General features: G+C 40.0%; 1 protein-coding gene across 2 annotated transcripts in view; it reads right to left on the bottom strand.

Moving 5' to 3' along the window:
- AP3S2 (adaptor related protein complex 3 subunit sigma 2) overlaps positions 1-15,779 on the bottom strand; it is a 62,354-nt gene that overhangs the window by 24,852 nt on the left and 21,723 nt on the right. For both annotated transcript variants that reach the window (XM_079912425.1, XM_079912426.1), the window contains exon 4: positions 9,426-9,497. In XM_079912425.1, the coding sequence (XP_079768551.1) occupies positions 9,426-9,497 (72 nt within the window). The remainder of the gene's footprint in view (positions 1-9,425; positions 9,498-15,779) is intronic.

Here is a 15,779-nt window from a genome sequence, read left to right as displayed (position 1 = left end):
CTCTAACTCAGTGCTCTTCATCTAGGATAGCACTGCTCCCACCCCAGAGGGCATTTGGAAATGTATCAGGCAGAGGACCTACTAGCATTTAGTAGAGGGGGTCAGGGATATCCACAGTTCAATGAACAACTGCACTGCCCAAAATGCCACTAATGCCTCAGCTGGCAGACCCTTTGTCTAGCGGCAGTTTATGCAAAGTTCCCAATCTCCGGTGGCCTTCACCCCTAATGTTCCCATTCCTCCCTACCCCCTGCCATACCTTTAGCCTTTGTTCCTACTGTGTGGTCTCCTGCAATTCTGGTTTTGGAATCAGAAGTCAACAAATTCTGTAAATTTTTACATATCATATTTATTATAATATTCATGCATTTAAATTCTCAAATTCTGTAGTAGAGTGGAAAGAACATGTTTTGTGTTTTTTTTGGTTTGTTTGTTTGTTTAAGTTTTAGGCACTTTAAGCCTCAGCTTGCTGATCTGTTACACAGGGATGTTACTATCTACTGTATTAAAGATGACTGGGCTTAAAGTACCTAGCACAATGCCCGGCACTTGGCAGCTGCCCAATCAACATTAATTTCCCTTTCTATGATTACCCTCCCCTTGAATGATTACAGTCCACCCATGGTATCTGTTGGGGGCTGATTCCAGGACCCTGCCACCAAATACTGAAACCCGTGAATGCTTAAGCCCCTTATATAAAACGGCACAGTATCTGCATATAACCTACGTACATCTTCCCATATACTTTCAATCATCTCTAGATTACTTATAATACTTAATACAATGTAAATGTTACATAAATAGTTACAAATACAATGTGAACGCTATATAAATAGTTGGCAGCATGGCAAATTCAAGTTTTGCTTTTTAGAACTTTCTGGAATATTTTTATCCCCCAAGTATTTTCAGTCTGAGGTTTGCTGAATCTGCAGATGTGGAACCTTCAGATCCAGAGGGCTAACTGTATTCTACTCAGGAATTCATACAGACCTCACTGCTCTTCTCACTTGGCAGTGATCTTCTACCTCAAGTTGCTAATGGTTTTCTCCAGCTACCTGACTTGGGGCCGTCACACCTGCTGCCCAACATGCTCCATATCTAGGACCTAGGCTCTCAGGCAAAAGCTATAGATGGGCCACCATCTATCCTGCCCCTCCTCCATTTCAGAGACTTGCCCCAGAAACAGCTATTTCTTTAAAGTTCCATTCTTCTTTCTCTACCTCTGATTAAATATCATTAAATAAAAGAGCTCACGATTAGGCACTATGTTATTCTGTATAAATAATGTATATACATTTTAGTTTTATGAAGTACAATATGCAGATATACTATATATATTTGACTAAATGCAGTGCTTGTGATCACTGCTATAAAAAGTAGTACAAAATGAGAGCTCCCTCATATAACAACATGCCTCCTAAAAAATTGCATTCAACTTAAGGCTCCTTCTCCAAAAATGTTGCTTTAGTCCAAGACCCAGGAATGTCTCTATGTGACCCATCTTTATAGTTGCACCATGAACCTCTTGAGGACAGAATATTTGTCTTTTCCATCTTTGTATCTCCATATCTAACACAGTGGCCTCCTCATTAATAAATGTTTGCTATTTGATAATCAGAGAAAAAAAGACAAAAACATTCTCAACAGACATCAGTACTTTACCAAGGTCAGAAAGCCATCAAGGTAAGGATAGGTAACTGGAAGCCTCTGTAAGGAGAGAGGAACCTGCCTCTCAGATATGGAAGCAATTTATTCTATTAGGGAATTTTAATTTTGTAAACCACCTTAAATTCATATGGGAAGCATATAAGACATAAATGCCAAGTATTTCATTAGAGAAACTGAAAAGCTGCTACATGAGATGCCTTTTCCTAAGATTCAATCATGTTTCCTTTTTACAAGTGTTCCTCGATTTTTCTGATACTAAAATTTCTAAGTTTCCACCTATAAATTGATACTGAAGCATACGTCGGATTTGTTTTGCCTCTAAGAAAATAAATGAAAACAAAACAAAACAAAACTGTGGTAGTCATTAGTAATATTCAAAACTATTTCAGGTTCTCCCCCATCTTGGGCACACCGTAGGACTGCACTTTCCTAGGCCTTTAAGTGAGAGCATGTGACTTGCTTTTGGCCAATGAAATGTGAGTGCAATGGATGCGTCACTTTAAGAGCCAACACACTTTAAGCGCCCAGGTGGAAAAGTACACGTTGATGAAGATTTCCATCAGCCTGGACCCCCGAGTGACTATAGTTAGCAGACACACACCACGGCTACACAGCCTGAGTGAGAAATTAACCTTTCTGCTACTGAAAATTTGGAGTTATGTTATTACCTAGTCTACCTAGATTGATACAAACACCAAGTCTGGCAAAGGGTTTTCAATTGGGGATCAAGAAATTCTGTTTTTTATCTCAGAGCAGGCCAATCCTCTTTTGCATCATAAATAATAATAGCAAGAAGTGAATCTCAATTCCAGCCTTTTAGGGCACCTACACATCAGCAATCCAGGTGATACACAATTTGTTTTATCTGCAACACAACCAAGTAACATCATTGGTAATAAGCTTTGCTATCACTACAGTCTTGACAAACACTAGGTTTTATTGAAAAGGCCGGATAACAAACAGCTCTAAAGGTCAAATTTTGCTGTTCTGTGTACAGTATCATCCTAATACCCTAAACCAGTAATAAGGAACGATTAAACAAACCAAAAAGGTTCTCTGTAATTTCAAGTGGCAATCAATGAGACTGTACATTGAAGCAGTGCAAAGTTCAAGCGCAAAGGAAAGTGAGAGTGTATACTGTAGCAGATATTACGTATAGTTTGGAGCAGTCTGAGCTTTTCTTTCCTTTTTTTAAAACAAAGTATAGCAATGTTAGAAATTTAAGAAATCATTATTGCTAATCTCTGAGCTGTCCCGAGGGAATAAGATACTGGCCTCTGAAAAATATTCTGCTACAAAATTCTTCTCAAGTCTCAGCAGAGAAGGGCTTGGAATGCGATGGGACAAAAGGCAGGCCTCGGCTCCCCTCCACTTTCTCGGGAGCATTCAGAGAGAAACACAGGTAGCTAGAGACGGTTAGACATGCCAACTATCACCTTTCACAAGAACTAAAACTCAAACAGAATGTCTTGTTCTTTTAGGCCCAAACAGCTCCTCCCTCCTCACTAAAAACACACAAAACGTGTGTCCTTTACTCTTCCTCCATTCTCTGAAACAGAAATCAGGGTATCTGCTTCAAACATCACTGGGGTGTGGAGGGCATTAATGAGCTTTCTTATCACAACCTCTGTTCCCAGAAGGGACACTTAACAAGCACCATCATTTATTTATGATCCTTTCATCTTAGGTCTCAACAGTTCATTTCAATTTTGAGCCCTCAGCATTTTCCCATTTCAGCAGCTTATACTTAGCAGAGATTTAAATTCCATACTACAGGGTTTCTTGGGCTCAGACCTGCTCCAAAGCATACGTTCCAAATCTCCTGAGACAGCCCATTGCAGACTGAAATCTATAAAAAGGCTGGATGAATTCCCTTGACACAGGCACTAAACCATGACTCTGATGACCAAATCTTGAAAGCCCAATTGAGTTCCAAATCCAGCTTTGCTGTTGAGGCACTGGTAGAACAGAATGTTAGGCTACTCACGTGACTGTCTTTGAACAAAACTCAATTCACCAAAATCAACACCAATACCCACCTCAGCCATGAAATTGAGCTGTGTTTGGGGGATTTCTGAAAACAGAAGGGAACCAACTGCCCCAGGCAAGATAAGCTCCAAATGGCACAGTCTGGAGAGTTGAGGACTATGCCAGAGCCTATGAAATCAAACTTTATTCCAACCTGCAGCATTTTAAATCATGAAGAAGCTTATGAGGCTAGAGACATGAGAACTCTTTAGTGACACTCACCTGTAGACAGCTCACTCAGTAAAAGGGGCCATGCTACTAGATCCAGGGAGGGAGACAAGGGCAAACACAAAGAAAAGAACAGTCTAGTCAAGTAGGGAAAACATACAAACTCACATAAACTAAGGTACATAAGGTCAGAAATAGCACTACATATTGTCCACAGAGATGATGACAGGCCAGGGTAACCAGGACAAGCTTTAGGGTGGTAGGATTTGAGCTGAGCTTGAATGACAGACTGGATTACAAAGAGATGTTGAAAGGCAATTCAGGCAGAGGCTCTGAAGCACGAATTACAAAGAGATGAAGACTGGTCCACTCTGGCTAGAGCAGAAGGTATCTGGCTAGAAATAATGGTAAGTGAGGACAAGACAGAATAGGGACAAACTGTGAACAGCCTTGAATGCCTGGCCAGGGGGTCAAAGCTTGATAATGGGGGACCAAAACAGGTCTGTGATCAAGGGACCTAGTCTAAAGGGTGCTTTGGAAAATGAATCTAATTCCAGTGTGCAGGAAGTTGAATGAAGAGAAAACAAGGTTAGAAAACCCAACAGACACAACTGAAATCAAGAGACACCATAAATGAAGACAGTGGCTCTCCTTGACTCATAATTGAAACTAGGATTATAAAATTTATATATATATAAAGGACATTACTGGGTCAAATTAAATATGAACTATATATTGGATAACAGTATATATTAATGTTAAATTTCCTGAATGTTATGTTGTGGTTAATAATTAATTATGCTGTAATTAAGTATATTAGAGAATTATGCACAACATATTATATAAGACAATGTCTTTGTTCTTAGGAGAGGTCTGCTGAAGTATTTAGGGTTGAAAAGTTATGATGTCTGCAACTAACTCTCAAATGGTTCAGGAAAAAAGTATGTATCTAGAGAGATATAAAAGCAAGTGTGACCAATGTCAATAACTAGTGAATCTAAACACAAGATATAAGAAGGACTCTATGGAAAGAAGCACAGGTTTTAGTGACTGACTGGCTGTTGGGGGCAAGGAAGAAGGAGGAAAGGTTTTGCGTGTACATGACACAGAATACTGGTAGCACCACCGGAAAAGGGAAGCTAAGGGAAGAAACAGTTTTCAGGAGACATGTGCTGAATCTGGCTACGGATAAGAAGTGGCAAGAAGAAACAAGATACTAGAATGAAATGAGAAAGAAATGTCTTCGAGCAGTTGGGAAAAATAAGACTCAGGCCACACATCAGGACTAGAAATACCAATTCACGAACTACCTAAGTGGATAATAGTTTAAGTATGAGAAACAGATGAGATCTAAGATAGAAGCAGGACAGGGAAAAGAGTGAAGTGAGAGATGACTGACATCATAATTTACTGGTAGAAGGTGGGAAGAGAATAAGAGAACCAGGAGGGTTCTATGTGACAGAAACAAAGGTAGGAAAAGGATTAAGGCAGTGCTTCATGGAATGATCAACGGCATCAAATACTGCAGAAACACTAAAGAAGGTGAAGATTGGCAAATAGAATTAGGAAATAATCAGTGAATTTGGGGTAGAAGTGAAAACCAGGCTATAGGCTCCAGAAAAGGAACAGACGAAGTAGAAATGCAAGACTGGGTATAAATCACTCACACATGAGGAGGTTTACCTTAAATGAAATGGAAATGAAACGACAGTTAAAAGGAGCACTAGAAGCATGGGGAGAGCTGTATTCTGTAAGAGATTGGGACAATCTGGCGAAATTTGTAGTTATAGGAGAAGGAGCAAATAAAGACACCTCGGAGACGAGTTGAAGAACCGAGATTATGCTGCATATTAGGGAGAGATAGGAAGAGGACTTAGTTCTAGAAATGGAATGGAATAAACCTTCCTTTAAGACAGGAAGAAAGGGTGAGTGAAGAGGTGAAGAGAGCAGCGGTAATAAAAAGAGGACATTGACAAAAATAATTTAGAAGCTGAGAAAGAAATCTCAAGATTAGAAAAAAATTGCCAGGGCAGCAGGAAGTGAGTCATTTCTGGACCTTACACAGGCCTGCTACTCCAGCCACAACTGCTTAGGGGAATGGGGCAGCTATCCATGACAACCCAACGCAGAGTGTAACCGCCTGATGGGAATTCCTGACTTAAGGTGGAGACTAATTAAGAAGGACTGCGTTCAAGGTGACATTCCTCCTGTATTATGACTGGTCCTTTGCCTATATGAGTAAAAGACCATTTTCTACTATCAATAGAAGATATGCCTGAATTAGCAACTGCTCTACATGAGGGCAAAGGTAAGCTTGAAATCCCACTGAAAGAAAGTCCGCTGTTGGAAGACACCTTTAGACATTCTACAGGCGAGTACAGTGAGATTTGGTCCTTGCATCATCACTTTTCAAAAACCTTAGGAGATATGGACAGCAATTTCCTGACGTCATAGAGCAACTAAAAATAAACAGTTCTATAAACTGTAAAAGAAATGTGCAGCAGCAGCAAAACACTTCATAGAACTCATCTGAAGATAAGACATATGAGAAAGAACAATATTTTTATGGCCTTTTATTTCCTTTAAAAGACACGTGCAATAAAATAGTTGGGACTGGAATTACTTTACTGCTTTAGCAGGTATCCTCACAAATATTTAAAGAACAATATTAGAATGATAAGGCAAAAAATCATGATTACCCCAGGAGATGGAGAAAAAGCTTTTGATACATTTTAACACCCTTTCATGACTAAAAACTCTTCGCAACTAGAAAAAGAAGAAACTTCCTTTAACTTGATAAAGAATATTTACCCAAAAACTTGCTATACTTCAAATACTATATATACAGCAAATACTGACAAGATGAAGACTTCGCTTTGAAATTATGAACAAAATGAGATGCCCACTATCACCACTTCTATTCAGCATTACACTGGAGTTCCTAGTCAGTAAAGCAAGAAACAGAAAGAAAGCTACAGGATTGAAAAGAAATGGGCAAAATGTTTACAGATAAAATATCAGAATTAGTAAGTGTTTAACACAATCTCTGAATTCAACATCAACTTGCAGAAATAAAGTGATGGATATATTATATAGCAACAATAAACAAAAAATGAATATTTAAAACATCATTACATAAAAAAACAGGTATCTAGGAATAAATTTAATAAAAGATATGTAAAACCTCTATGGGAAAAATTGTAAAAGTTCACTGAGAAACCTCAAAGAAGACCTGAAGAAATGGCTATACCATAACATGGATAAAACTTGATATTGTAAAAGTGTAAATTCTCCTGAAATGTTTTATAGATTCAATGCAATTCCAATCAAAATCCCAACAGGTGTGCGTGTGTGTGCATGTGCGCATGTGTAACTTACAAATTGACCCTAAATTGCACAGGACCAAGCTCAACTTCCCATAGGACCCGCAACTGCCTCCTCCAGGTGTATCATCCTATAGGCCCCCCAAGTTTTCAGGTGTTAGGCATCTGGCATCCTGAGACAACTTCTAGAGACAGCTGGCACCCAAATAACAGACTACCTGGTATCCAGGCAGTTTGTCTATCTCCTCACTGGTAAGTCTGCTCCTGCAGTTGTCTGATAAATACAGAGGGCAGGGCTTCCCTGGTGGTGCAGTGGTTGGGAGTCTGCCTGCCAATGCAGGGGACACGGGTTCGAGCCCTGGTCTGGGAGGATCCCACGTGCCACAGAGCAACTAAGCCCATGCGCCACAACTACTGAAGCCCGCGTGCCTGGAGCCCGTGCTCCTCAACGGGAGAGGCCACCGTGATGAGAGGCCCGCACACTGTAACGAAGAGTAGCCCCTGCTCACCTCAACTGGAGAAAGACCACGTGCAGCAATGAACACCCGATGCAGCCAAAAATAAAAAAAAATTTAAATAAAAAAGAATATAGAGTTTCTTTTAAAAAAAAAAAAAGAAAGGGCATTGGGAGAAGGGGGCGGGAAGCCACTCTACCAGAGACAGGCCCTGACACACCTTGCCATGGTGACAATGGGAGGATGGGAAACCTGTGCCTCCTCTTCTCTTGCTTGGGAATTCCCAAGCAAAGCCTATCCCTTAATCCATGAGCTGAGAATGGCTTGGTAAGCAACAGGTGGCATCCCCAAAGGAATCCACTTTGAAACCAGGTGTTAACCCCAAGGTTAACACCTTGTATTTCACAATTTTAAAAAAATTGTTTTAAAATAATAATAGGGCCTATAGAAAGCATTCCTCTGTTCCCTCCATATTCTCAAGTCTCTTTAAGTCTTAACTTTTTTTCCCCACTAGTACAGAAGGAAACTAGAGCTATGGCTCTCCTTGACAGAAATTACCAGATAGCAGCACCTTTAACAACTGACAAGCCTAAAACCACTCTAATTGCCTGCAAAGAGGAGGTTGAGAGGTCTCTGAAGTTTCTAAAGTCCTTTCATATGAAAAGGGAGAGTAACCACCTCAAAAGTATCAGTCAGTCCCGGAAGTCTTGTGAGGCTATCAGGGAGCCCCAAGTCAAGTATCTATAAAAGGAATGGGGTTCTGTGATTCTCTTGCACCAAGCTGCTCAGGGAGCCACACAGCCAAGCCACATGTTGAGAGAGAAAACTGTACTCCATTCCAACACCCATTGCATTAGCCCAGAAAATGCTATCTGAGAACCCTGGGAGAGTTAACTGAGACTGAAGATCCTACTGGAAAATGAAAGTGCTCTAGATGGCAATGATGGATCTAAAAATAACCTATCTCGTCATGATGAAAACAGATTAATAAAGGATCACGGCATAGCAATGGGTAGTAGTCTCCTAAACATCATTATCTCCCTCTAAGGGCCATGGATCATTGTGACAATAATCAGTGGAAGAAAAACCAGGACCAAGCAAACCTAAGATGCACCAACCTCCACCAATGAACAGCACTGGGTAGAGCATGTGCCCAGCTGGATAAAATAAATGTGGCAGCTCCTATCCCCTTGCTGGCTATCTCCCATATTTAATTTGGCACATGAGGACATAAGCCATGTCACAGTTATGGTAGCAACACAAAACTGAAAACGTGTACTTCGGACCACTTCAGTTCTGCCTGGCAGGCTTCCCTACAGAGTATCACCTGACCTCAAACTATGTTACTGATGTCTTAGTCACTATATTACTCTTTAGAAAAAGGGTACATTTTACTAGCTAAGTTCAAAACCATGATGTGTTTATTTCAAAGCTTCACTGTCACTGGACTATGCCTGAGAAACTCATTTCAAAATCAATACAAAACTATTTGTCTCACCATTGGCCTGGTAGCCATCATTGCCCTAAACCAAGAAGTCCGTCTGTGAAAACATGAACCATAATATAGGCCCAGTAATTATCCTGTGTGTGTTAAAACTGGTAACAAATCTCAGCAAAATACTCCCAAAACTATTAAACTTATGTTATTAAGTTTAATAACTTAGGTTCTAGGACTATCCCTAGAGTAAAAAAACCAAAAGAAAGAACATGAAGGTGTACAGATGGCTAGAGATGTCCAAAGTTCTTAGTTTCCTAGTAACCCTGGTTTGGGAGAGAAGGTTACCTTATCCATATGGAAGATCAAATCCAATTCACAAACATTTTCAAAACACTTATCCAGAGTCTCCACAAAAACCTAGGAAACAAGGAGAAATAGATACACAAGTCACATCTTCATAAATGTCACATCTGAAAGTAAAGGGGGCAGTCAAGATACTATTTACCTTATGATAAATCTCAAACCCCCGCCCCCCCCCCCCAAAAAAAACCCACCGCAAACCTCCCAGCACTAGCTGATCACCCTACTTATCCCAATTTGAAGGGGACAATTGAGGACAGGACAATCTTGTTTTCAGTATAGCAATACAACCAGCAGACACATGAGGCTTTCTTTCCCCCTTTATAAGATGCCAGCTGATATAAAAGAATAACGATCAATAAGAATCTGTTCCCCTTGTAACAGGACACAATTGGAAACATTGGTGGTTATATTATCAAGGCTTTGACTGGAATGTCATATTTGAGAATGATGTGCATGGAATCAGATATGACCTGAGAGCTTTAAGGAACTAAAGTTGACTTTATGAAGCCAATGTTAATAAAAATGTTTTGGAAAAAAAAAAAAAAAAAAGAATAACGAAGTAACAGCTACTTATAATACTATGTCCTTTCCCCAAGCCTCCACATATACATGTAAAAACATTTTTCATTATCATGGTGCTAATATAGCTCTGTCCTGCTAATTTCAATGAACATTAACTTCAAAACACTTTTCCATGAATCAACTTAATTAACATGCTTACGATTTTAATTTACTTTAAATATAACATTTAAACAGAAAATTTATATACAAATTTATAATTTGTATATTATAAATACTTTATAATTAAGCTATAAGGGTATAGCTTAATGAATTTTCAGAATGAGCATATCATGTAACCACCATCCAAATATTGAAATGGAGCACTACCAGTTCCCTAGAAGCCCCCTTCATGCCCCCTCAGACCGTATCCTCTCCAAAGGTAACCACCATCCTGACTCCTACCATCACAGTTTAGTTTTGCCTGTCCTTGAATTTACATAGAAGGCGTCATACATCATGTACTCTTTTCGTTTGGCTTCTTTCACTCAACAATGTTTGTGAATTCTTCCATGTTGTTGCATGTCATAAAATCTTGTACATATTCACTGCTGTATAGTATTTCATTCTTGAATTTATTTATCCATTCTCCTATAGACATTTGAGTTTTTTGTTTTTGACTGGGTACAAATTGATATAAATGGAAACTATACTTCCAACCACTCTGGAAAACTATTTGACATTATTTACTAATACTCCGTGATCCAGCAATTCTACTCCTAGGTACATACTCAAAAGAAATGCATACAAATGTATGCCAAAAAACACATATAATAATTTCATAATAGCATTATTTATAACCCTATACATTTTTAACAATGACTGAAAATCCACTGTAAGGATAACATACATAAATATGGGTTTTCAGTCACTGTACTGGGCAGTGAGCCCTTAGAATCCGGCAACTCAAGTCCTTCAGTTTGAGGAAATTTCATCAAATAATTTTGTTAAGAATTTCCTCCCTTCCATATTCCTCATCTTTCTTTTTTTGGAGCTGTTTATACTGGGGTATTCGACCTCCCATTTTCTTATCTTTTCTGTCTCATTTTCCTCTCATGTTTTTAATTTTTAAGAGATCATTCTGCTCTGTGTTTCCTGTTTATGAGCCCATTTTTGTTTGTCTTCCTTTATATTTCTCTGTGGCTTAGAGATAGGGAGCTGTTTGCTTTATTGTTAAAATGAGTTGAATTTTACTGTTGGTTTTAGTCTCCATTTTCCATGTCAGAGCCTTTCCTCAGATGTCTGATTATCCTTGTTTTTTATTCATAAGAATTAAAGGCTGATTGGAAGCTCTGTAATAATGGCTATTTGCTGGGAATCCTACCCTCCACCACGGCCCTGGGCTTTTAAATTTCATTTTCCTTAGATTGGTCAGATTTCCCAGAGGAATTTTACAATCTCCTGCCTAAAGAGTAAAAGACTAGCTGTCAGAAATTTGGGAGCTGAGTGGCAGGAAAAGGGTTGGAAAGTTAGTATACAACATTCACAAGGCATATGTTCACTTAATCCCCCCGACTTGTACCATCGACTATGTCTAGAATTGGAGAAAGGACTCAGGGATCTAACTGGTTCTCAGCTTTCCTTGACCACTCTACACCCACACCACAGTGAGACTCTGTACAGCTAGCTTTGTGCCTTTTGAGGGTTCCACAGTGTGTAGCAGGTTGGCTGTCAGCTTTCTCTACTGCTGGCCTGGGGTGTGACCTCCTTGGACCAGCCAAGTGAATACCAGGCATTCATACTCTTCCCTTCTTTCAAACAATTCCTTGCTACTGTCTTCTCTCCTGTTCTCTCTGTCCTTGTGGGTATGTATGTTCTTTTAAAATTCATGTTCTATAGTTTTAAAGGAAGAAAATGAACTTAGAAGTGTGGGAGCTCCCAAGAGGACTTTTTAAAACATGAAACTGACAAAATCTAAAATTCTTAAGAAAATAAAATGTGAAAGAATACCAAGAACACTTGGACAAACAATGATAATAAGAAATGACTGGTCTTACTAGGTATCAAAATTCATTGTAAAGCTTTGGTAATTAAAGGAGTGTAATACTAAGATAGAAATGAAAGTATGGATCAGTGGGACAGAATATAAAATACTGAAACATACATGTTTATAAGAAAACAATTTTTTTTTCTGGATGGGATAAATCATTTTCATTACTATCAAAGGCATAAACACGAGTTGGAAATTTGTTAAAAGGTCAAAGTTCATTAAAAAAAACCTACTGTAAATTAAGGTAATGTAGATTAAAATGATGTAGATTAAAATGCATCATCTGTCTCTTAAATAAAGTAATACTTCCCATAAAAAGCAAAGGTGGGCTTTTGCCTTAATGCTGAATAACGCTGGTTCTAGAATCCTGTGCAAGTCTGAGCAAAAATGCATTCTCTGAAAATTGTTTTCCACTTATTGTGAATGTCAATAGATCAAGTTCAAAGACAAGGCATGATTAAAAACTGCCATTGTCTTAAATTCTACAGGCTATGAATTTCAGATAAGTTTCACCAAAAAGTCACAGTTGACAAAACCAGTGAAGCACAGGGACACAGCACAGACACTTTGGGTTTTGAAGTTTGAGAAAATTGAAGTAGAAAGTTGATTTTGTGCGGAATACTTTTACATGCTCTAGGAAGACCCAGAATCACGACAGCTGTAGCAGTCTGTGAAAAAGTCACTATAGCCTGCTGTCACCAAGTTGCCTCCATATCTGTAGCTCCCATACCGGGTGCCAGCATTCATGTAGCCTCCAATGGTTGGCACCACCAAATCCTCTTCCTCTCCCTCTATTGCAGATGTCCCCTCCTCTGCCCTGCCCTGGTAGGTCTGGGAGTAGAGGCACTTCATTTTGCATGGAGCCTCCCATGCCAAGAAAATACAATTTTTGATAAAGATGGGAAAATTGATGGGAAAAAGATGATCTAGACAATAAATAGTGTCAGGACAAATGGCTATCCTTTGGGGTAAAAAATATTGTACCTGGGCTTCCCTGGTAGTGCAGTGGTTGAAAGCCGACCTGCCGATTCAGGGGACACAGGTTCGTGTCCCGGTCCGGGAAGGTCCCACATGCCGCGGAGCAGCTGGGCCCATGAGCCATGGCCGCTGAGCCTGCGCATCCGGAGCCTGTGCTCCACAACGGGAGAGGCCACAACAGTGAGAGGCCCGCGTACCGCAAAAAAAATATATATATATAGTACCTATCTCAATACAGATATATAAATACCTTAAAGATATTGAGCTAAATGTAAAAAAAACAAAAAAAACTAACAAAGCAATGGCAGATCCATTTTATGCCATCTGGGTCTCTCTTGGAAATGATTTAGTCATTCTGTGGGATGCTTCTGGTTAGCTGACACTGTTCAAAGCAGCAAGTGGAGATGCTGCCTAGCACCAGGACACGTGAGGAGAAGCAGCCCATATTTCTCAGCAGCACTGTGCCAAGGGGCTGTTTTCATTAAAGAGGGTTAATGAAATTAAGATTGGTGTATTAGGGGCTTCCCTGGTGGCGCAGTGGTTGAGAGTCCGCCTGCCGATGCAGGGGACACGGGTTCGTGTCCTGGTCCGGGAAGATCCCACATGCCGCAGAGCGGCTGGGCCCATGAGCCATGGCCGCTGAGCCTGTGCGTCCAGAGCCTGTGCTCCGCAACAGGAGAGGCCACAGCAGTGAGAGGCCCACGTACCGCAAAAAAAAAAAAAAAAAAAAAAAAAAAAAAAGATTGGTGTATTAGTCTGCTTGGGCTGCCACAACAAAATACCACATGGTAGTAACTAAGTCTGTGTGGCTTAAACAACAGACATTTTCTCACAGTGTTGGAGGTTAGAAGTCCTAGATCAAGGTTTGGCAGGAGCAGTTTCTCCTCCTGGCTTGCAGACAGCTGCCTTCTCCCTGTGTCCTTGAATGGCCTCTCCTTGGTTTGTGCATGTGGAAAGAAAGAGATCTCTGGTGTCTCTTCCTCTTCATAATTATAAGAACACCAGCTGCATGAGACCAGAATCCCACCCTTAGGCCTAGTTTAACTTACTTCCTTAAAGGCCCCGTCTCCAAATACAGTCACATCGGGGGTTAAAGGCTTCAACATACAAATTTTGGGGGGACACAATTTAGTCCATAACAATTGGGTTCTCAGTAGGCTAGTGATCCAGAATAAGATGGAATAGCTCCAGAAAAGACATCCCCAGATAGAGATCAAAATGAACAGTCAGATGTATCTGTTTGTCCTAAAGCTTTCTCAAAACATCATTATTCAAGATCATAATCAAGGTCAAGAGAAAGGAAACAAAAGTCACATAATGTAGGAAGAAACCGCAGGAGCCAGAACATAATAAGCAAACAGCATGCTAATGCATGAAGGGACTGAAATGAAGGTGCTACAGACTCAGATGGCAAAATAACATGACATGAATCTAAAACTAAATTAAGAAACAAATCTGGGGAATAAAATGACAAGGAACATTCTTCTCACAAAGGAAAAGAGCAACTAAATTCATCTGCAAATGGTGAGAACAGACACAAATACAAAGAATGAAAGTCACCAAGAGGCAAAAGTCATTCAACATCTAAGTCTCATAAAAGGCATCACCTTAGTAGAAGCAAGGAATGGAAAAGGTCTTGATCCTACAAGGTTGGAAAGGGCAGACAAATTACAAGAAAAGGAAATGGTGTAAAAACAAAAACAAGAAGAAACAGCTGCAGCTACTGGAGATTCTGTTCTCAATGTTGCTGCCCTGTTGCCATCAAGAACACAAGTAACTCCTCAGGTAGCTACAGAGGCTCAAAGGGCAGCCCCACAAGCTAAACCTTTGGCAGAGATCAGAATAGCCACATTTAGCTATTATAACACAGCAGCTGTGACTCCAGTGAAATTCGCTGAACAGAAATAAAAAGGAAAACACTGGATATAGTTCAGCTGATGAAGAAAGTTACAAGACTGTGAAGCAACAGGAAGTACTATGTGGAAATCTAGATGCTCAGTATGAAAAGATCATAAACTCATACACAAAGAGGAGTAGGATTGGGTCTCACTCTTCAACGCGAGGAATGGATACAGGTTGAAAAAGATCACACATTTAAAGTATGGGAGGGACTTCCCTGGTGGTCCAGTGGTTAAGACTCCATGCTTCCACTGTAGTGGGCATGGGTTTGATCCCTGGTTGGGGAACTAAGATCCCGCATGCTACAAGGCGCGGCCAAAAAAAAAAAAAGTATGGGACTTACAGAGTTCTTGTTCTGAAGTCAGGTCCTTGTGCACCAAACAGCTAGCATTCTAATTTGCATGGATGTCATGCTGACTTTAGTATATTGAAAAATGATTTTTACCACAAAAAAGAAATGATAATTTTGTGACATGATAAAAGATGTTAGTTTGATATGGTGGTAATCATTTTGCAATATATAAGTATATCAAGTCAATACACTATACATCTTAACTTTACACAATGTTATGTGTTATACATCAATTATACCTTGATAAAGCTGGGGGAAAAAAGAAAAACATCATTTTTTGTAACTATTAAATCAATGATACTGGTGTTAGTGTTGTAATCAGGTTAAATCTACTTCTATCAAACTTGATAGGTGGGGACTTCCCTGGTGGTGCAGTGGTTAAGAATCCAACTGCCAATGCCGGGGACATGGGTTTGATCCCTGGTCCGGGAAGATCCCACATGCCATGGAGCAACTAAGCCCTTGCACCACAGCTACTGAGCCTGCGCTCTAGCATCTGCAAGCCACAACTACTGAGCCTGCGCACCACAACTACTGAAGCCCGCGTGCCCTAGAGCCC

The sequence above is a fragment of the Stenella coeruleoalba genome (genome assembly GCF_951394435.1).
Source record: "Stenella coeruleoalba genome assembly, chromosome: 2".
Classification (NCBI taxonomy): Eukaryota; Metazoa; Chordata; class Mammalia; order Artiodactyla; family Delphinidae; genus Stenella; species Stenella coeruleoalba.
This window is presented reverse-complemented; position numbering and strand designations above follow the sequence as displayed.